The sequence below is a fragment of the Pan paniscus genome, chromosome X, assembly GCF_029289425.2.
Source record: "Pan paniscus chromosome X, NHGRI_mPanPan1-v2.0_pri, whole genome shotgun sequence".
In the NCBI taxonomy this organism is placed as follows: domain Eukaryota; kingdom Metazoa; phylum Chordata; class Mammalia; order Primates; family Hominidae; genus Pan; species Pan paniscus.
The window spans coordinates 100909504-100931499 of NC_073272.2; the positions used below are offsets into that span (position 1 = coordinate 100909504).

Below are 21996 nucleotides of genomic sequence, written 5' to 3' on the forward strand. Positions count from 1 at the left end.
GTTTTATTTAACCATTCACCTCTTATGGACATTTGAGTTGTTTCTCGTCTTTGGTTGTTATGAATAAAGTTGCGATGAGCATTTGTGTACAGGTTTTTGTGTGCACGTCAGTTTCATTTGTTTGGCATAAATTCCCAAGTGTGTGATTTCTGGGTTATACAGTAATAGCATGGTTAGTTTTTTAATAAACTGCCAAGCAGTTTTCTGGAGTGTCTGTGCCATTTTATGCTCCTTTCAAGTTTCTTTGCATCATCGCCAACATTTGATGTATTCACTATTTTTTATTTTAAGCCATTCTGATAGGTATGTAGTGATATCTTGTGGATATCTTTTAAAAATTTGCATTTTCCTAATGGCTGATGATGTTGCACATCTTTTCATCTGTTTATTTGCAATCTGTCTTCTTTTTTTCTTTTTTTGTTTTGTTTTGTTGAAATGGAGTCTCGCTCTGTCGCCCAGGCTGGAGTGCAATGGCGTGATCTTGGCTCACTGCAACCTCTGCCTCCCAGGTTCAAGCGATTCTCTTGCTTCAGCCTCCTGAGTAGCTGGGATTACAGGTGCCCACCACCACGCCCGGGTAATTTTTTTGTATTTTTAGTAGAGATGGGGTTTCCCAGTGTTGGCCAGGCTGGTCTTGAACTCCTGACCTCGTGATCTGACCGCCTTGGCCTCTCAAAGTGGTGGGATTACAGGCGTGAGCCACCGCGCTCAGCCCATCTGTCTATCTTCTTTGGTACATTTCTGTTCATGTCTTTTGCCAATTTTCTAAATGGATTTTTTTTTTGCTGTTGAGTTTCGATATATATATATATATATATTCTAAATTTTTCGACAGTTATATCGTTTGGAAATATTTTCACCTAGTCCGTAGCTTGTCTTTTCATCCTCTTAGCAGGCTCTATCAAAGAGCAAAAGTTTTAAATCTTCATGAGGCCCAATTAATCAATTTTTCCTTTTATGGATCGTGTCATATCTGAGAACTCTTGGCCTAACCCTAGATCCTGAAGACTTTCTTGTATTTTTTCCTAAAAGTTTTACACTTTTTTTTTTTTGAGATGGAGTTTTGCTCTTGTTGCCCAGGCTGGAGTGCAATGGTGTGATCTTGGCTCACTGCAACCTCCACCTCCTGGGTTCAAGCAATTCTCCTGTCTCAGCCTCCCGAGTAGCTGGGATTACAGGCACGGCTGGTCTTGAACTCCTGACCTCAGGTGATCTGCCCACCTTGGCCTCCCAAAGTGCTGGGATTACAGGAGTGAGCCACCGTGCCCGGCCTAAATTTATACTTTTATATTATAAATTTGAGTCTGTGATCCACTTTGAGTTAATTTTTGTATAAGGTGTGAGGTCTAAGTCAAGGTTCATTTTTGCCATTTTGTCCAATTGCTCCAGTACCATTTGAGTTCTTTTGTGCCTTCGTCAAAATCAGTTGGACATATTTATGTGGGTCTGCTTCTGGGTTGTCCATTCTGTTCCTCTTATCTGTCTGTCTGCCCTTCCACTACTACCACAGAGTCTTGATTACTGTAGTTCTCTAATGTCTTGAAATTAAGTATATTGATTCCTCCCACTTTTCTCTTCCTTTGCAAAATTGTTTTTGCTATTCTAATTCCTTTGCCTTTCCTTATGATTTTTAGAACGATCTTGTCTGTATTAATAAAATATCTTGGCCGGGCGCGGTAGCTTACGCCTGTAATCCCAGCACTTTGGGGGGTTGAGGCGGGTGGATCACCTGAGGTCGGGAGTTCGAGACCAGCCTGACCAACATGGAGAAACCCCATCTCTACTAAAAATACAAAAATTAGCCGGGAGTTGTGGTGCATGCCTGTAATCCCAGCTACTCAGGAGGCTGAGGCAGGAGAATCTCTTGAACATGGGAGGTGGAGGTTGCAATGAGCCGCGATTGCACCATTGCACTCCAGCCTGGGCAACAAGAGCAAAAATCCGTCTCAAAAAAATAAAAATAGGCAGGACGTGGTGGCTCACACCTGTAATCCCAGCACTTTGGGAGGCCAAGGCGGGCGGATCATGAGGTCAGGAGATCGAGACCATCCTGGCTAACATGGTGAAACCCCGTCTCTACTAAAAATACAAAAAAAAAAAAAAAAATTAGCCGGGCATGGTGGCAGGCGCCTGTAGTCTCAGCTACTCAGGAGGCTGAGGCAGGAGAATGGCGTAAACCCAGGAGTCGGAGCTTGCAGTGAGCCGAGTGAGCCGTTGCACTCCAGCCTGGGTGACAGAGCGAGAATCCATCTCAAAATAAATAAATAAATAAAAATAAATAATAAATAAAAATAAAACTAAAATAAAATATCTTGTGAGGATTTTTTTTAAGACAGAGTCTCCTGTAGCCCAGGCTGAAGTGCAGCGGCACAATCTCGGCTCACTGCAACCTCCGCCTCCTGGGTTCAAGTGATACCCCTGCCTCAGCCTCCCGAGTAGCTGGGATTACAGGTGCACACCACCATGCCTGGCTAATTTTTGTATTTTAGTAGAGACGGAATTTCACCATGTTGTCCAGGCTGGTCTCAAACTCACAACCTCAGGTAATCCACCTGCCTTGGCCTCCCAAAGTGCTGGGATTACAGGAGTGAGCCACTGCACCCAGCCTCTTGTGGAGATCTTGATAGGATCCCCGCTATATCAATTTGGTGAGAATTGACATCTTACTCTGCTGAATCTTCCAATCCATGAACAAGATATGTTTCTCATTGGAGGGTTTGAAGCAGGATAGTAACGTGATCTGATTTGTGTTTTCTGAAAATCATGCTGACCAATGTATGGAGAAATAATTCTTTTTTTTTTTTTTTTCCCTGAGGCAGAGTCTCATTCTGTCACCCAGGTTGGAGTGCAGTTATGTCATTGCAGCTCACTGCAGCCTTTACCTCCTGGGCCCCAGCGATCCTCCCACCTGTCTCCAGAGTAGCTGGGACTAGAGGTGCATGCCACCACAGCTGGCTAGTTTTAAAATTTTTGTAGGGATGGGGGTCTTGCTATGTTGCCTAGGCTGGTCTTGAACCCCTGAGTTCAAGGGATCCTCCCACTTCAGTCCCCCAAAGTGCTGGGATTATAGTAATAGTAGTAATCTATCAATTCTAGAGCCACCACCATGCCCAGCCCGGGATACACTCTTGATAATTTTTTTATTATAGAAAAGCGGAGTTTGTAGTGAGTCAAGATTGCGCCACTCCAGCCTGGGAGACAGAGCGACACTCTGTCTCAAAAAAAAAAAGAAAGAAAGAAAGAAAGAAAGAAAAGTAAGTAAATATGATGTGTCTAGGCTTATGTGACTCTGTCTGTGTATGGGAAAAAATGAAATTTTATTGAATATATTCTGGAAAAGGAGAAACTCTGAATGCTTGTTGACTTATTCTAAACCTGACCGTGATCCATGAAAAAAAAAAGTTTTAAAAATATTGTTCTGCTGGCTTCTCAACACAAACTTATTTTTAAATTAGCATTGGGTTAAATGTAATTCCAATAGGTTGTAAAGTGAAGAACACTTGCTGAATATGAATCTAGCCCACCAGAATCATTTCTTCAGGTATCCATCACCACTGTGAACTAAAGGGATAAAAAGTAGTAATCTATCAATTCTAGAATACTGTAATATAATAAAGTAAAACTACAACTATTTATATTTTTCTTCAGGGGAAAAGATAATTTAAAAATTTAACTGTTCTTCATAAGCTGTAGTAAGGAGCTTGAATTCTTTCTTATTACATTCATAAATCTTCTTTTATTCCACTTATAAAACAAGATATTTACATGTCTTTTTATAAAATTTAAATGCATGTTGACTATAAAACGTTTAAAAAAATACAGAGGCCAGGTGCGGTGGCTCACACCTGTAATCCCAACACTTTGAGAGGCCGAGGAGGGCAGATCACGAGGTCAGGAGTTCGAGACCAGCCTGGCCAACATGGTGAAACCCGTCTCTACTAAAAATACAAAAATTAGCCAGCCATGGTGGTGCATACCTGTAATCCCAGCTACTCAGGAAGCTGAGGCAGGAGAATCGCTTGAGCCTGGGAGGCAGAGGTTGCTGTGAGCCAAGATCACGCCATTGCACTCCAGCCTGGGCAACAGAGCAAGACTCCATCTCAAAAAAAAAAAAAAAAATACAGAAAAGTGCAAGGAAGAAAATGTGCTGGTGGGAAAAAAAGAAAGCAAGAGGAAGAGAATAAAAGCTAAATAATCAACCTTTTAAAAATTTAGACATTGTTGGCTGGGCACAGTGGCTCACACCTGTAATCCCAGCACTTTGGGAGACCAAGACGGGTGGATCATTTGAGGTCAGGAGTTCAAAACCAGCCTGGCCAACATGGTGAAATCCTGTCTCTACTAAAAATACAAAATTAGCCGGGTGTGGTGGTGCATGTCTGTAATCCCAGCTACTCGGGAGGCTGAGGCAGGAGAATTGCTTGAACCCAGGAGGCGGAGGTTGCAGTGAGTTGAGATCGAGCCATTGCACTCCAGCCTGGGCAACAAGAGTGAAACTCCGTCTCAAAAAAAAAAAAAAAAAATTTTAGACATTGTTGTACCTGTTTTAATGGAGCTACTGCTTATGGTTTTAATAAGGCCCATCTTCTGTAAGGTAAAGCTTCTGCCAATGAAATTGCTGAATCTGAGAATTATGACTAGACCATTGTAGAAGCCAGAGTGGTCAGACATTGTCTTCTTCCAGCAATGACTCCCTGTTGGAGTAAAATACTGAAATGGACAATTTTCCTTAATAAAGATACCTGAATTTAAGTAACATTAGCAAAAATGACAGAGTAGGGAACTCCAAAAGTCTATCCCTTCACAAAAGTGGAAAATAAACCAGGAAACAGTGTCAAAATCAACTTTATCAGAGCTCTGGAAACTAATCAAAAGCTTATGACAACTATACTTGTTCATGATGTCATGGAAAATGGCAAAACAGGGAACCCCAGGGCTCCATCTCTCCAAAATCAAACAACAAGCTGGCAAAGACTGTCAATTTTTGCAGAACTCTGGAATTTAGCCGAAAACTTACAACAAGCAGGGGAAAGCTTAATGAAGAAAGAAGCAGCTACATTGCAGTAAAAGAATGCTCTGGTGTTTTTAATCACCTGCTTGCCAACTCCCTGCTTTAGATCAGCAGCAGCCATGAAGGTAGCATCCCACACTCCTGGTATAACTTTATAGTGCTGGAGGGAGCAATGCAGACCTTATTCCCAAATGTGATTTTATGCTTCAACCTGACTAGTGGTTCTCTCAAGAACTGGTGCAAGGACCTGCCTCATTTCACCCAACTTGGAGCATTCTCAGAAGCAGGTAGCTTTTGCTGAAAGTATTTGAAGGCACAATATTGTCTGGAGCAGCCTGGGGAAAGAGATAACAGTCAGAACAAATAATAGACTGAAGGAAGGAAGAAGATCGGAAAGGAAATATGTGGGGAAATAAGGGATTTTAACAGCTCCTGTGTATACCAGAGAGTTGAAAAAGGCCACATGCATGCCAGGCGCTCATGCTCAGAAACACGCTCAGAAAAGGGCCGAGAAGAACCTAAGTTTTCACCTCTGGCTGACGTCAGGATCCATGTAAGCAGGAACTGAACGCCAAGGGAGAGCTGTAAACGAACTGGCTAAGCGTTGAGTCCCCCAGTACAAAACTAGTCTGAAAACAGAGTAATTTTTTCTTCCTCTTTTTTCTCTTTTTGCTTTCTTTTTTTCATTTTCATTATTTTGTGTGTGTGCGTACATAGTAGATGTATATGTTTATGGGGTACGTGAGATAGTTTTGATGAGGCATGTAGTGCATAATAATCCCATCAGGGTAAATAGAGTACCCATCACCTCAAGCATTTATCCTTTGTGTTACAAACAATCCAATTATACTCTTTCAGTTATTTTTAAATGTACAATTAAATTATTGTTGACTATAGTCACCCTGTTGTGCTATCAAATACTAGGTCTTATTCATTCTTTCTATTTTTTGTACTCAGTAACCATCCCCATTTCCCCTCCACTCCCCTACCACCCCGTTCCCAGCCTCTGATGGCCATCCTTCTACTCTGTATCTCCATGAGTTCAATTGTTTTAATTTTTAGCTCCCGCAAATAAGTGAAAACATGTGCAGTTTGTCTTTCTGTGCCTGGCTTATTTCACTTAACATAATCACCTCCAGGTACATCTTTGTTGTTGTAAATGACAAGATCTCACTCTTTTTATGGCTGGATAGTAGTCCATTGTGTATATGTACCAAATTTTATTTATCTATTCATCTGCTGATTAACATTTAGGTTGCTTCCAAATCTTGGCTATTGTGAAATAATGCTGCAGTAAACATGGGAATGCAGATATATGTTCAATATACTGATTTTCTTTCTTTAGAAGTGGGATTGCTGGATCCTATAGTAGCTCTATTTTTAGTTTTTTGAGGAAATCTCCAAACTGTTGTCCATAGTGGTTGTACTAATTTACATTCCCACCGACAGTGTACAAGGGTTCCCTTTTCGCCACATCCTCACCAGCATTTGTTATTGCCTGTCTTTTGTATAAAAGCCAGTTTAACTGGGGTAAGATGGTATCTCATTATGGTTTTTTAGGGAGTTTTCTTTTCTTTCTTTCTTTCTTTTTTTTTTTTTTTAGACGAAGTCTTGCTCTGTGCCCCAGGCTGCAGTGCAATGGCACAATCTCGGCTCACTGCAACCTCCGCCTCCCGGGTTCAAGTGTTTCTCCTGTCTCAGCCTCCCGAGTAGCTGGGCTTACAGGTATGTGTCACCACACCCGGCTAGTTTTTTGTAGTTTTAGTAGAGACGAAGTTCACCATGTTGGCCAGGCTGGTCTCGAACTCCTGACCTCAAGTGAGCCACCCGCCTCAGCCTCCCAAAGTGCTAGGATTACAGGTGTGAGCCACTGCACCTGGCTGGTATCTCAATATAGTTTTGATTTGCATTTCTCTGATGATCAATGACCTTTTCATAAACCTGTTTGCCATTGGTATGTCTTCTTGTGATAAACGTCTATTCAGATATTTGGCCCATTTTTAATTGGATTATTAGATTTTTTTTTTTCTTATAGAGTTGTTTGAACTCCTTACATGTTCTGGTTATTAATCCCTTGTCAGATGAGTACTTTGCAAATATTTTCTCCCACCCTTGGGTTGTCTCTTCACTTTGTCGATTGTTTCCTTTCCTGTGCAGAAGCTTTTTAAATCACTTGCCCATTTTGCTTTGGACTGTGCTTGTGGGTTACTCAAGAAATCTTTGCCCAGACCAACATCCTGGAGAGCTTCCCCAGTGTTTTCTTGTAGTAGTTTCATGGTTTGAGGTATTGGATTTAAGTCTTTAATCCATTTTGATTTGATTTTTGTAGATGGTGACAGATAGGGACCTAATTTCATTTTTTCTGCTTATGAATATCCAGTTTTCCCAGCACCATTTATTGAAGAGACTGTCTTTTCCCCAGCCTATTTTCTTGGCAACTTTGTTGAAAATGAGTTTCCTGTAGATGTATGGATTTGTTTCTCTATGTATGTATGGATTTGTTACTCTATGCTGTTCCATTGGTCTACATATGTCGGTTTTTATGCCAGTACCATGCTGTTTTGGTTACTATAGCTCTGTAGTATAATTTGAAGTCAGGTAATGTAATTCCTCTAGTTTTGTTCTTTTTGCTGGGTATGGTTTTGGCTATTCTGGGTCGTTTATGGTTGCATAAAAGTTTTAGGATTTTTTTTCTATTTCTGTGAATGTCATTGGTATTTAGATAGGGATTACATTGAATCTGTAGATTGCTTTGGATAGTATTGACTTTTATTTTTATTTTTATTTTTTAGATGGAGTTTCGCTCTTGTTGCCCAGGCTGGAGTGCAATGGCGCAATCTCAGCTCATCGCAACCTCCATCTCCTGGGTTCAAGTGATTCTCCTGCCTCAGCCTCCTGAGTAGCTGAGATTACAGGTATGTGTCATCATGCCTGGCCAATTTTTGTATTTTTAGTAGAGATGGGGGTTTCATCATATTGGTCAGGCTGGTCTCGAACTCCTGACCTCAGGTGATCCATCTGTCTCGGCCTCCCAAAGTGCTGGGATTACAGGCATGAGCCACCGTGTCCAGCCAGTATTGACATTTTAACAACATTTATTCTACCAGTTCATGAACATGGAATATCTTTTCATTTTTTTGTGTCTTCTTCAAGTTCTTGCATCAATGTTTTATATTAGGTTGGTGCAAAAGTAATTGCAGTTTTTGCCATTAAAAGTAATGGCAGCTGGGTGCAGTGGCTCATGCTTGTAATCCCAGCACTTTGGGAGGCCGAGGCAGGTGGATCACTTGACGTCAGGAGTTTAAGACCAGCCTGGCCAACATGGTGAAACCCATCTCTAATAATACAAAAATTAGCTGGGCATGGTGGCATGCACCTGTAATCCCAGCTACTTGGGAGGCTGAGGCAGGAGAATCGCTTGAACCCAGGAGGCAGAGATTGCAATGAACCGAGATTGTACCACTGCACTCCAGCCTGGGTGACAGAGCAAGACTCTGTCTCAAAAAAAACAAACAAAAAACAAGTAATGGCAAAAACTGCAATTACTTTTTACCAGCCCAGTAGTTTTCATTGTAGAGATCTTTCACGTCTTTGGTTAATTCCTAGGTGGGTTTTTTTTTCTGTAGCTATTATAAATGGAATTGCTTTCTTGATTGCTTTTTCAGATTGTTCACTGTTGGCTTATAGAAATGCTACTGATTCTTGTATGTTAATTTTGTATCCTGCAACCTTACTGAATTTATCAGTTCTAATGGTTTTTTGGTGGAGTCTTTCAGTTTTTCCAAATATAAGATCATATTATCTGCAAACAAGGATAATTGGATTTCTTCCATTCCAATTTGGATGCCCTTTATATCTTTCTCTTCTTTGATTGCTCTAGCTAGGACTTCCAGTACTATGTTGAACAACAATGGTGACAGTGGGCGTCCTTGTTGTGTTCCACATCTTAGAGGAAAGGCTTTCAGTTTTTCCCCATTCAGTATAATAATAGCCATGGGTCTGTCATATATCATCTTTATTACAATGAGGTATGTTCCTTCTATATCCAGTTTTTTTAGGGTTTTTATCATGAAGAAATGTTGAATTTTATCAAATGCTTTTTCAGCATCAATTGAAATCATCATATGGTGTTTTTTTGTTTTTGTTTTTGTTTCTTTTGAGATGGAGTCTTGCACTGTTGCCCAGTTTGGAGTGCAGTGGCATAATCTCAGCTCACTGCAACCTCTGCCTCCCAGCTTCAAGTGATTCTCCTGCCTCAGACTCCTGAGTAGCTGGGATTACAGATGTGTGCCACCACACCTGGCTAATTTTTGTTTTTGTTTTTGTTTTTGTTTTTTTTGAGACGGAGTCTCACTCTGTCTCCCAGGCTGGAGTGCAGTGGCATGATCTCAGCTCACTGCAAGCTCTGCTTCCCGGGTTCATGCCATTCTCCTGCCTCAGCCTCCTGAGTAGCTGGGACTACAGGCGCCCGCCACCACGCCCGGCTAATTTTTTGTATTTTTAGTACAGACGGGGTTTCACCGTGGTCTCGATCTCCTGACCTTGTGATCCGCCCACCTCGGCCTCCCAAAGTGCTGGGATTACAGGCGTGAGCCACCATGCCCACCCACATCATTTTTTATCCTCCATTGTGTTGATATGATGAATCATATTGATTGATCTGTGTATGTCTAATCAACCTTGCATCCCGGGGGATAAATCCCACTTGGTCAGGATGAATGACCTTTTTAATGTGTTGTTGAATTCAGTTTGCTAGTATTTTGTTCAGGATGTTTGTATCCATATTCATCAAAGAAATTGGCTTGTAGTTTTCTTTTTTTTTTATGTGTTTTGTCTAATTTTGGTATCAAGGTTAATACTAGCCTTGTAGAATGAGACTGGAAGTATTCCCTCCTCCTCTTCTTTTGGAATGGTTTGAGTAGAACTGGTATTACTTCTTCTTTTAATGTTTGGTAGAAGTCGTTAATGAAGCCATTAGGTCCTGGGCTTTTCTTTGCTGGGAGACTTTTTATTATGCCGTCGATCTCATTACTTGTTATTCGTCGTTCAGGTTTTGGATTTCTTCCTGGTTCAATCCTTGTAGATTATATATGTCTAGAAATGTATCCATTTCTTCTAGATTTTCCAATTTATTGGCTCATAGTAGCCACTAATGATCCTTTGAATTTCTGCAGTATCAGTTGTAATGTCTCCCTTTTCATCTCTGATTTTATTTATTTGGGTCTTCTTTGCTTTTTACCCTCATTGTTCTGGCTAAGGGTTTGTCAATTTTGTTTATTTTTAAAAAAACAACTTTTCCTTTCATTGATCTTTTGTATTGTTTTCTTCATTTTTATTTCTGCTCTGATCTATATTATTCATTTTCTTCTAGTAACTTTGGATTTTGTTTGCTCTTAGTTCTCTAGTTCTATAAGATTCATGGTTAGATTATTTATTTGAAGTTTTTCTTCTTTTTTGATGTAGGTGCTTATAGCTATAAACTTCCCTCTCACTACTGCTTTTGCTGTATCCCATAGGTTTTGGTATGTTGTGTTTCCATTATCATTTGTTTCAAGAAATTTTTCAATTTTCTTTTTAATTTCTTCATTGACCCACTTGTCATTCAGGAGCATACTGTTTAATTTCCATGTGTTTGTATAGTTTCTAAAATCCCTCTCGTTATTGATTTCTAGTTTTATTCCATTGTGGTCAGAGAAGATGCTTGATGCTATTTCAATGTTTAAAAATGTTTTAAGACTTGCTTTGTGACCTAACATATGGTTGTCCTTGAGAATGATCCATGTGCTAGGAGAAGAATGTGTATTTTGCAGCTGTTGGATGAAACGTTCTGTAAATATCTATTAGATTCACTTTTTCTATAGTGCAGATTAAGTCTGACATTTCTTTGTTGATTTTTCTGTCTGGAAAATCTGTCCAATGCTGAAAGTGGGATATTGAAGACATGATTGTGCCACTGCACTCTAGCCTGGGCAACATCACAAGATCCCATCTCTAAGAAAAAAAAAAAAGAAGAAGAAAATGTGGTATATATACACAGTGGGATACTATTCAGCTATAAAAAAGAATGAAATCATGTCATTTGTAGCAACATAAATGGAACTAACTAGATGTCATTATATTAAATAAGCCAGGCACAGAAAGACAAATACTACATATTCTCACTCATATGTTGGAAACGAAAAAAGTTGACCTCATAGAAATAGAGAAGAGAATCATAGACACCAGAGGCTGGAAAGGGTGTGTGGGTGGGAGGGGGGTGATAAAAAAAGGTTGGTTAATGGATCCAGTCATACAGTTAGAAGAAATACGTTCTAATGTTCCATAACAGAGTAGGGTCACTAGAGTTAGCAACAATATATTGTATATTTCAAAGTAGCTAGAAGAGAGTACTTGAAACGTTACCAACATGTAGAAATGACATGCCAGGCACAGTGGCTCACGCCCGTAATCCCAGCACTTTGGGAGGCCAAGGCAGGTGGATCACGAGGTCAGGAGATCCAGACCAGCCTGGCCAGCATGGTGAAACCTGGTCTTCACTAAAAATACAAAAAATTGGCCAGGCATGGTGGCGCGCGCCTGTAGTCCCAGCTACTCGGGAGGCTGAGGCAGGAGAATCGCTTGAATCTGGCAGAGGTTGCAGTGAGCCAAGAGCGCGCCGCTGCACTCCAGCCTGGGTGACAGAGTGAGACTCCATCTCAGAAAATAAAAAAAATAAAAAATAAAAAACTCAACTTTGCTCTCATACACTGCCAGTGAGTATGTAAATGGTTTTAACCTTTCTGAAAAGCAGTTTGCTAACATATATTAAGACCCTTAAAATGTCATACTTTCTTTACTTAGTAAGTCCACTTCAGAGTAACTCCCCTAAAAGGGTTTATCTGAAGTGCACACAATATTTTATGGGCAAAGATGTGCTTTACCAGGTTATTTGTCATAGGAAATAAATGGAAAGGATCTAAATGTGCAACATTTGAGGAATATTGTGGTGAACTTTATGATTTGTACATACTATGAAGCCTTTAAAATGATATGGAAGAGGCTGGGCGCGGTGGCTCACACTTGTAATCCCAGCACTTTAGGAGGCCGAGGCAGGCGGATCATGAGGTCAGGAGTTCGAGACCAGCCTGACCAACATGGTGAAACCCCATCTCTACTAAAAAAATACAAAAATTAGCTGGGTGTGGTGGCACATGCCTGTAATCCCAGCTACTCGGGAGGCTGAGGCAGGAGAATTGCTTGATCCCGAGAGGCGGAGGTTGTAGTGAGCCGAGATCGTGCCACTGCACTCCAGCCTGGATGACAGAGAGAGACTCCGTCTCTAAATAAATAAATAAATAAATAAATAAATAAATAAATAAATAAAATAAAATAAAATAAAATGATATGGAAGAACAGTGTAGCACAACAATCGAGAGCATAGGTTTTGGGGATAGATCTGAATTCAAGTCAAAGCTCCATCATTGGCCATATGATTTTGGGCAAATCACCTAAGAGTCTTCCTAAGCCCCACTTTTCTCATCTATAAAAATAGGACCAAGAGCAGTTTCTAACCCACTGGTTTTTTTTTTTTTAATAGCATTATTCATGTGTTTAGCACAGTGCCCAGCAGATAGCTTAGTAAACAGGAACTCACAAGGCTGGGGGCGCAGTGGCTCACACCTGTAATCCCAGCACTTTGGGAGGCTGAGGCGGGTGGATCACTTGAGGTCAGGAGTTCGAGACCAGCCTGGCCAACATGGTGAAACCCCGTCTCTACTAAAAAGACAAAAATTAGCTGCGTGTGGTGGTGAGCGCCTGTAATCCCAGCTACTGGGGAGGCTGAGACAGGAGAATCGCTTGAACCTGGCAGGCGGAGGTTGCAGTGAGCCGAGATTGCACCATTGTACTCCAGCTTGGGCGACGAAAGCGAAACTCTGTCTCAAAAAAAAAAAAAAAAAAGTAAATAGTAACTCACAATAACCCCAGGATGTAGGTTTTTACTACTGAGGACATGGAATCAGAGAGAGGATGAGTCACTTGTGCAATGCCACATGGCTAGTAAGTGGTGAACTGGGACTCAAACACAGAAAGTTTGATTTCAAAACCCATACTCCTGACAACAACACTAAAATGTTAGTTGCCATTTACACTGTTATTGCAGCTATTGCTGCTGCTTAATAACACAGGAAAATGCTTATGGTAAAATGTTGAGCAAAAAAAAAAAAAGAATACAAGTTTTTATGTATAGGATTATTCTGATTTTGTTTTGAATTTTTGTATTGTGCATATACATGCATCGATAAAACACTGGAAGAAAATATACCAATATATTAAAATGATTATCTCTTGGGTACAGTGTTTAGAACAATCCTGGCACATAGAAAATGTTAAGTATTATCTCCAGGATCATTCGTTTTGATGTTCTAAAGATGCAATAAAATGGTCTAAATGTGAATTTAGTTGTATTTATCTTGCTCAGGGCTCATAGTTTCTGAATTTGAGAATTCACATTTTTATTATTTTTTTAATTTTAATTTTTTTTTTTCTTGAGACGGAGTTGCAGTCTGTCACCCAGGCTGGAGTGCAGTGGCGTGATCTCAGCTCACTGCAACCTCTGCCGCCCGGGTTCAAGCAATTCTCCTGCCTCAGCCTCCCGAGTAGCTGGGATTACAGGTGCCTGCCACCACACCTGGCTCATTTTTTTGTATTTTTAGTAGAGACAGGGTTTCACCATCTTGGCCAGGCTGGTCTTGAACTGCTGACCTGGTGATCCACCTGCCTCGGCCTCCCAAAGTGCTGGGATTACAGGCGTGAGCCACTGCGCCCAGCCCGAGAATTCACATTTTTTAAATAATCAGTTCTAGAATACCCTCAGTCATTACTTCTTTGAATACTACTTTTAAAATTTGTCCTGCATGTTTCTTTACCTCTTTTCATATTTTTTATTTCTTAATCTCTCTGTGTTGCATTCTATATATCTATTTTTCCAGTTACCACTTTTCTCTTTAATTGTGCCCAATCTGTGGTTTAACATGTTCATTGAGTTCTTAAATTTAAAACTTTTTTTCATGTCTAGAGTTCTTTTTCAATACTACCTGGCCTTTTAAAAATAGTGTACTGGAGTGGAATAATAGACATTGTAGACCCAGAAAGGTGGGAGGTGCAAGAGGTGTAAGGGATAAAAAATTACCTAATGGGTCAGGCACAGTGGCTCACGCCTGTAATCCCAGCACTTTGGGAGGCCAAGGCAGGTGGATCACCTGAGTTCAGCAGTTTGAGACCAGCCTGGCCAACATGATGAAACCCCGTCTCTACTAAAAATATGAAAAATTAGCTGGGCTTGGTGGCACACGCCTGTAATACCAGCTACTCGTGAGGCTGAGACAGGAGAATCACTTGAACCCAAGAGGCAGAGATTGCAGTGAGCCAAGATGGCGCCACTGCACTCCAGCCTGGGCACCAAGAGCGAAACTCTGTCTCAAAAAAAAAAAAAAAAAAAAAAAAAAAAACCTAATGGGTTCTATGTATATGATTTGAGTGATGGTTACACTTTAAAGCCCAAACTTCACCACTACACAATATATCCATGTAACAAAGCTGCATTTGTATCCTCAAATCTGTAAAAATAAAATAATGTCTTGTTCTTTTCTTACATTTTCAATTATATCTTTAATCATTTTAAGCAATTTTATAGTGTGTATTAGATTGCATATTTCAGGGTCTAATTCTATGTGTTGTGTCTTCAGACATTTGATTATGGTGTGGTGTTTTTTCATGTGTTTTGTAATTTTTTATTTTAAATTGTGTTCAGTGCAGCTTTACTTGTGGGGATCTTGTGAGGGATATGTCTCTCTAGAGCTGTTTTATGTTGCTTCTGCTTGGTAGGAATAACAATAGTTATACTCTTAAGTGAGTATACACTTTGTACTCATTTTTTAGTGTGGAGGGTTCCTGGACAGTGTAGGAGTTATAAATTTTGAATCCCAAACCCATGTGAAAGCAGGCCTCAGAGGGAGACCCTGTTTTCTACCTTCTTACAGCCCAGGTTGCCTTCCTATACTAGTGAATGAATTTTTGTCTAGTTCAACTTTATTGAAGGTGTTGTCCTTTGAAACTCCCAACTTCCTACAGGTGTTTCAGTTCCAACCTCCTGCCTTACTTAGGCCCAAGGCTCTGTCTCCTGCCTCTACAGGCCATCAGAACCTAAGCACGTGTGCTCGCTTCAGCAGCACATGTACTGGAATTAGAATGATGCAGAGAAGATTAGCATGGTCCCTGCACAAGGATAATGCACAAATCCGTGAAGTGTTCCATATAAAAACAAAGAAGAAGAAGAAGGTGGATCATGGCAGACGGGAGGCAAGACTAGATTGCAGCTCCAACTTCGACGAACAGAGCAGCATGTGGAGGCTCGCATCATGAATTTTTGCTCCAGAACGACTGCAGGAATAAATCAGGAAACCCAAGAGAACCCACAGACCCTCTGAAGGAAGCAGACTGCTCTTGCAGGACCCAGGAGGCACACCAAATACTGTGAGTGCCCAAATTGTGGAAGTGGGAAAGGGAGATCGTCTGCCCCTGAACACACACCCCCACTGGGGAAACTGAAGGCCTAGGTTATGGGAGAAGATTCTGACCTTACCTGGAGCTGAGTCAATTTAGATACTGAGCGAAATACAGGAGTAGAGGAAAGAGCGGGAAAAGCCCTGTGAGCTCACTGGGTCCCCTAGCAAACCATTTCTGCCTGGCCTTACAGGGGTCCTTTGGTAGGGCGGCCAGAGGCACTTGGAAAAGGTCACAGGGAGAAAGAAATCTCCAGCCGAACTTTGTAACAATTTGAACAGAGGCTGGGCGCAGTGGCTCACGTCTGTAATCCTAGCACTTTGGGAGGGTGAGGAGGGTGGATCACCTGACGTCAGGAGTTCGAGACCAGCCTGGCCAACATGGTGAAACCTCGTCTCTACTAAAAATACAAAAATCAGCCAGGCGTGGTGGCGCATGCCTGTAATCCCAGCTACTCGGGAGGTTGAGGCAGGAGAATCACTTGAACCGGGGAAGCGGAGGTTGCAGTGAGCCGAGATCATGCCACTGCACTCCAGCCTGGGCGACTGAGCAAAACTCCGTCTCAAAAACAAACAAACAAACAAACAAACAAACAACAAAAAAACAGTTTGAACTGATCGAGAAGTCTTCTGGCCAGAACTCGGCGGGGGGTGGGGCATGAATCTGGTGTGCAGACTCCACAGGTGGGGGAAGAAGGAAAGCCATACTTGCTTTCACAGCTGGGAGGTGGGTAGCCTGGGGCAAGTTCTCAGCCCTGCTCACTCCGTGCTGTTGGTGGGGTGGGGGTGGGGGTACAGTGGGAGTGAGACCAGCCCTTTGGATTCTGTGGGAGCTGTGTGAGGCCTGTGACTGCTGGCTTTCCCTCACTTTTCTGACAACCTGCACAACACAGTAGAGACATCCATTATCCTTCTAGGATCATAACTCCATTGATCTGGGAGCCTCACCCCCATCCCCCACAGCAGCTGCAGCAAAACCCGCCCAAGGAGACTCTGAGATCAGACACACCTAGCCCTGCCCCAACCCAATGGTCCTACCCTACCCACCCTGGTAACTGAAGACAAAGGGCATATACTCTTGGGAGTTCTAGGGCCCCGCCCACCACCTGTTCCTCCCCATACTATCACAGCTGATGCTCTCTGGAAAGCGCCACCTCCCAGCAGGAGGCCAACCAGCACAAAAATAGTGCATTAAACCACCAAAGCTAAGAACCTTAACAGAGTCCATTTCACCCCCTTTCCATCTCCACCAGAACAGGTGCTGGTTTCCACAGCTGAGAGACCCATAGACGGTTCACATCACAGGACTCTGTGCAGACTACCCCCAGTACCAACCTGGAGCCTGGTAGACTTGCTGGGTGGCTAGATCCAGAAAAGCTGTAACAATCACTACAGCTCAGGTCTTAGGGAGCCACATCCACAGGAAAAGGGGGAGAGTATTACATCAAGGGAACATGCCATGGGACAAAAGGATCTGAACAACAGCCTTCAGCCCTGGACCTTCCCTCTGACAGAGCCTACCCAAATGAGAAGGAACCAGAAAACTGACTCTGGTAATATGAAAAAACAAGGTTCCTTAACACCCCCAAAAGATCACACTAGCTCACCAGCAATGGATCCAAACCAAGAAGAAATCCTTGATTTACCTGAAAAAGAATTCGGGAGGTTAGTAATTAAGCTACTCAGGGAGGCACCAGAGAAAGGTGAAGCCCAATGTAAGGAAATAAAAAAATTGGCCAGGCACAGTGGCTCACGCCTGTAATCCCAGCACTTTGGGAGGCTGAGGCGGGTGGATCATGAGGTCAGGAGATCGAGACCATCCTGGCTAACACAGTGAAACCTCGTCTCTACTAAAAATACAAAAAAATTAGCCGGGTGTGGTGGCACGCACCTTTAGTCCCAGCTACTCGGGAGGCTGAGGCAGAAGAATCGCTTGAACCTGGGAGGCGGAGGTTGCAGTGAGCCAAGATTGCGCCACTGCACTCCAGCCTGGGCGACAGAGTGAGACTCCATCTCAAAAAAAAAAAAAAAAGAGGAAATAAAAAAAATGATACAAGAAGTGAAGAGAAGCCCGGGCACGGTGGCTCATGCCTGTAATCCCAGCACTTTGGGAGGCCAAGGCGGGCGGATCACCTGAGGTCAGAAGTTCAAGACCAGCCTGACCAACATGGAGAAACCCCATCTCTACTAAAAATACAAAATTAGCCAGGTGTGTTGGTGCATGCCTGTAGTCCCAGCTACTCAGGAGGCTGAGGCAGGAGAATTGCTTGAACCCGGGAGGCGGAGGTTGCAGTGAGCCGAGATAGCGCCATTGCACTCCAGCCTGGGCAACAAGAGTGAAACTCCATCTCAAAAAAAAAAAAAAAAAAAGTGAAGAGAGGAATCTTTAAAGAAATAGTATAAGTAAAAAACAATCAAAGCTTCAGGAAACAATGGACACACTTATAGCAATGCAAAATGCTCTGGAAAGTCTCAGCCATAGAATCGAACAAGTAGAAGAAAGAAATTCAGAGCTCAGAGACAAGGTATTCGAATTAACCCAATCCAACAAAGACAAAGAAAAAAGAATAAAAAAATATGAACAAAGCCTCCAAGAAGTGTGGGATTATGTTAAATGACCAAACCTAAGAATAATTGGCGTTCCTGGGGAAGAAGAGAAATCTAAAAGTTTGGAAAACATATTTGGGAGAATTATCGAGGAAAACTTCCCCAGCCTTTCTAGAAACTTAGACATCCAAATACAAGAAGCACAAAGAACATCTGGGAAATTCATTGCCAGAAGATCATCACCTAGGCACATTGTCATCAGCTTATCTAAAGTTAAGATGAAGGAAAGAATCTTAAGAGCTGTGAGACAAAAGTACCAGGTAACCTATAAAGGAAAATCTATCAGATTAACAGCAGATTTATCAGCAGAAATCCTGCAAGCTAGAAGGGACTGAGGCCCTATCTTCAGCCTCCTCGAACAAAACAATTATCAGCTAAGAATCTTTTTTTTTTTTTTTTTGAGACGGAGTTTCACTCTTGTTGCCCAGGCTGGAGTGCAATGGCACTATCTTGGCTCATTGCAACCTCAGCCTCCCAGGTTCAAACGATTCTCCTGCTTCAGCCTCCCGAGAAGCTGGGATTACAGGCATACACCACCATGCCCAACTAATTTTGTATTTTTAGTAGAGACGGGGTTTCTCCGTGTTGGTCAGGCTGGTCTCGAACTCCTGACCTCAGGTGATCCACCTGCCTCAGCCTCCCAAAGTGCTGGGATTACAGGCGTGAGCCACTGTGCCCGGCTAAGAATCTTGTATCAAGTGAAACTGAGCTTCATATATGAAGGAAAGATAGGTTTTTTTTTTAGACAGACAAATGCTGAGAGAATTTGCCACTACCAAGCCACCACTACAAGAACTGCTAAAAGGAGCTCTAAATATTGAAACAAATCCTGGAAACACATCAAAACAGAAACTTTTTAAAGCATAAATCTCATAGGACCAATAAAACAAAAATACAGGCTGGGTGCGGTGACTCACACCTGTAATCCTAGCACTTTGGGAGGGTGAGGAGGGTGAATCACGAGGTCAGGAGTTCGAGACCATCCTGGCCAAGATGGTGAAACCCCATCTCTACTAAAAATACAAAAATTAGCTGGGCATGGTGGCACTTGCCTGTAATCCTAGCTACTTGGGAGACTGAGGCAGGAGAATCACTTAAACCTGGGAGGCGGAGGTTGCAGTGAGCCAAGATGCCATTGCACTCCAGCCTGGGCAACAAGAGCGAAACTCTGTCTTAAAAAAAAAAAAAAAATTAAAAACAAAAAGAAAAAAAACAAGCTATACAGGCAACAAATAGCATGATGAATGGAATGGTACCTCACATCTCTGTACTAACATTGAATGTAAATGGACTTAATGCTCCACTTAAAAGATACAGAATTGCAGAATGGATAAGAATTCCATTAAAAAAAAAAAAAGAATTCACCAACCAACAATCTGCTACCTTCAAGAGACTCACCTAACACGTAAGAACTCACATAAACTTAGGGTAAACAGGTGGAAAAATATATTTCATGCAAATGGACATGAAAAGTGAGCAGGAGCAGCTATTGTTTTTGTTTTTTGAGATGGAGTCTCGCTCTGTCACCCAGGCTGGAGTGCAGTGGTGCGATCTCAGCTCACTGCAACCTCCGCCTCCTGGATTCAAGCTATTCTCCTGCCTCAGCCTCCTGAGTAGCTGGGACTACAGGCACTTGCCACCATGCCTGGCTAATTTTTGTACTTTTAGTAGAGACAGGGTTTCACCATATTGGCCAGGCTGGTCTTGAACTCATGACCTTGTGATCCACCCTCCTCAGCCTCCCGAAGTGCTGGGATTACAGGCGTGAGCCACGGTGCCTGGCCAGGAGTAGCTATTCTTATATCAGACAAAACAAACTTTAAAGCAACAGCAACTAAAAAAGACAAAGAGGGACATTATGTAACAGTAAAAGGCCTTGTTCAACAGGCAAATATCACAATCCTAAACATATAAGGACTAACACTGGAACTCCCAAATTTATAAAACAATTACTAATAGACCTAAGAAATGAGATAGACCTCAACACGATAATAGTGGGGGACTTCAATACTCCACTGACAGCACTAGACAGGTCATCAAGACAGAAAGTAAACAAAGAAACAACGGATTTAAACTATACCCTGGAACAAATGGACTTAACAGATACTTACAGAACATTCCATCCAACAACCTCAGAATATATATTCTATTCAACAGTGCATGGAACTTTCTCCAAGACAGACCATATGATAGGCTACAAAGCAAGCCTCAATAAATTTAAGGAAAATGAAATTATATCAAGCACTCTCTCAGACCACAGTGGAATAAAACTGGAAATCAACTCCAAAAGGAAGCTTCAAAACTATGCAAATACATCGAAATTAAATAACCTTTCCTGAATGATCATTGGCTCAAAAATGAAATCAAGATGGAAATTAAAAAATTCTTCGAACTGAATGACAATAGTGACACAGCCTATCAAAACCTCTGGGATTCAGCAAAGGCGGTGCTAAGAGGAAAGTTCATAGCCCTAAAAGCCTACATCACAAAGTCTGAAAGAGCACAGACAGACAATCTAAGGTCACACCTCAAGGAACTAGAGAAACAAGAACAAACCAAACCCAAACCCAGCAGAAGAAAGGAAATAACCAAGATCAGAGCAGAACTAAATGAAATTGAAACAAACAAACAAAAAAATACAAAAGATAAATGAAACAAAAAGCTGGTTCTTTGAAAAGATAAATAAAATTGATAGAACATTAGCAAGATTAACCAAGAAAAGAAGGGAGAAAATCCAAACAAGCTCAATAAGAAACCAAAGGGAAGATAGTACAACTGACACCACAGAAATACAAAAGATCATTCAAGGCTACTATGAACACCTTACATGCTTAAACTAGAAAATCTAGAAGAGATGGAAAAATTTCTGGGAAGATACAACCCTCCTAGCTTAAATCAGGAAGCATTAGATACTCTGAACAAACCAATAACCAGCAGTGAGACTGATATGGTAATTTAAAAATTACCAAGAAAAGGGCTGGGCGTGGTGGCTCACACCTGTAATCCCAGCACTTTGGGAGGCCGAGGCAGATGGATCACCTGAGGTCAGGAGTTCAAGACCAGCCTGGCCAAACATGGTGAAACCCCATCTCTAGTAAAAATACAAAAACATTAGCTGGGCGTGGTGGCGGGCGCCTGTAATCCCAGCTACTTGGGAGGCTGAGGCAGGAGAATTGCTTAAACCCTGGAGGTGGAGGTTGCAGTGAGCTGAGATTGAGCCAGTGCACTCCAGCCTGGGCAAAAAGAGTGAGACTCCATCTCAAAAAACAAAAAAGGGCCAGGCGTGGTGGCTCACGCCTGTAATCCCAGCATATACTTTGAAGACCAAGGCGGGTGGATCACGAGGTCAGGAGTTCAAGACCAGCCTGACCAATATGGTGAAACCCCGTCTCTACTAAAAATTCAAAAAAATTAGCCAGGTGTGGTGGCATGCGCCTGTAATCCCAGCTACTCAGGAGGCTGAGGCAGGAGAATCTCTTGAACCCAGGAGGCAGAGGTTGCAGTAAGCTGAGATCGCACCACTGCACTCCAGCCTGGGTGACAGAGCGAGCCTCTGTCTCAAAAAAAAAAAAAAAAAATTAACAACAAAAAACAAAAGTCCAGGACCAAACGGATTCACAGCAGAATTCTACCAGACATTCAAAGAAGAATTGTATTGACACTATTCCACAAGATAGAGGAAGAGGGAACCCTCCCTAAATCATTCTATGAAGCCACTATCATTCTAATACCAAAAGCAGGAAAGCACATAACCAAAAAACAAAACTACAGACCAATATCCCTAATGAACATAGATGCCGAAGTCCTTAACAAAATACAAGTAACCAAATCCAACAA

General features: G+C 42.0%; 1 protein-coding gene and 1 non-coding gene across 2 annotated transcripts in view; both read left to right on the plus strand.

Moving 5' to 3' along the window:
• Positions 1-21924, plus strand: part of DRP2 (dystrophin related protein 2) — a 112210-nt gene extending 90286 nt beyond the window's left edge. The window contains exon 22 of the mRNA XM_055106580.2: positions 6615-21924. Coding sequence (XP_054962555.1) covers positions 6615-6770 — 156 coding nt within the window. The 3' untranslated portion in view covers positions 6771-21924. The remainder of the gene's footprint in view (positions 1-6614) is intronic.
• LOC112438530 (U6 spliceosomal RNA) lies at positions 15204-15310 on the plus strand. Its single transcript, XR_003026946.1, has one exon. It is a non-coding gene; the product is annotated as a U6 spliceosomal RNA (small nuclear RNA).
• Positions 21925-21996: the final 72 nt, after the last annotated feature.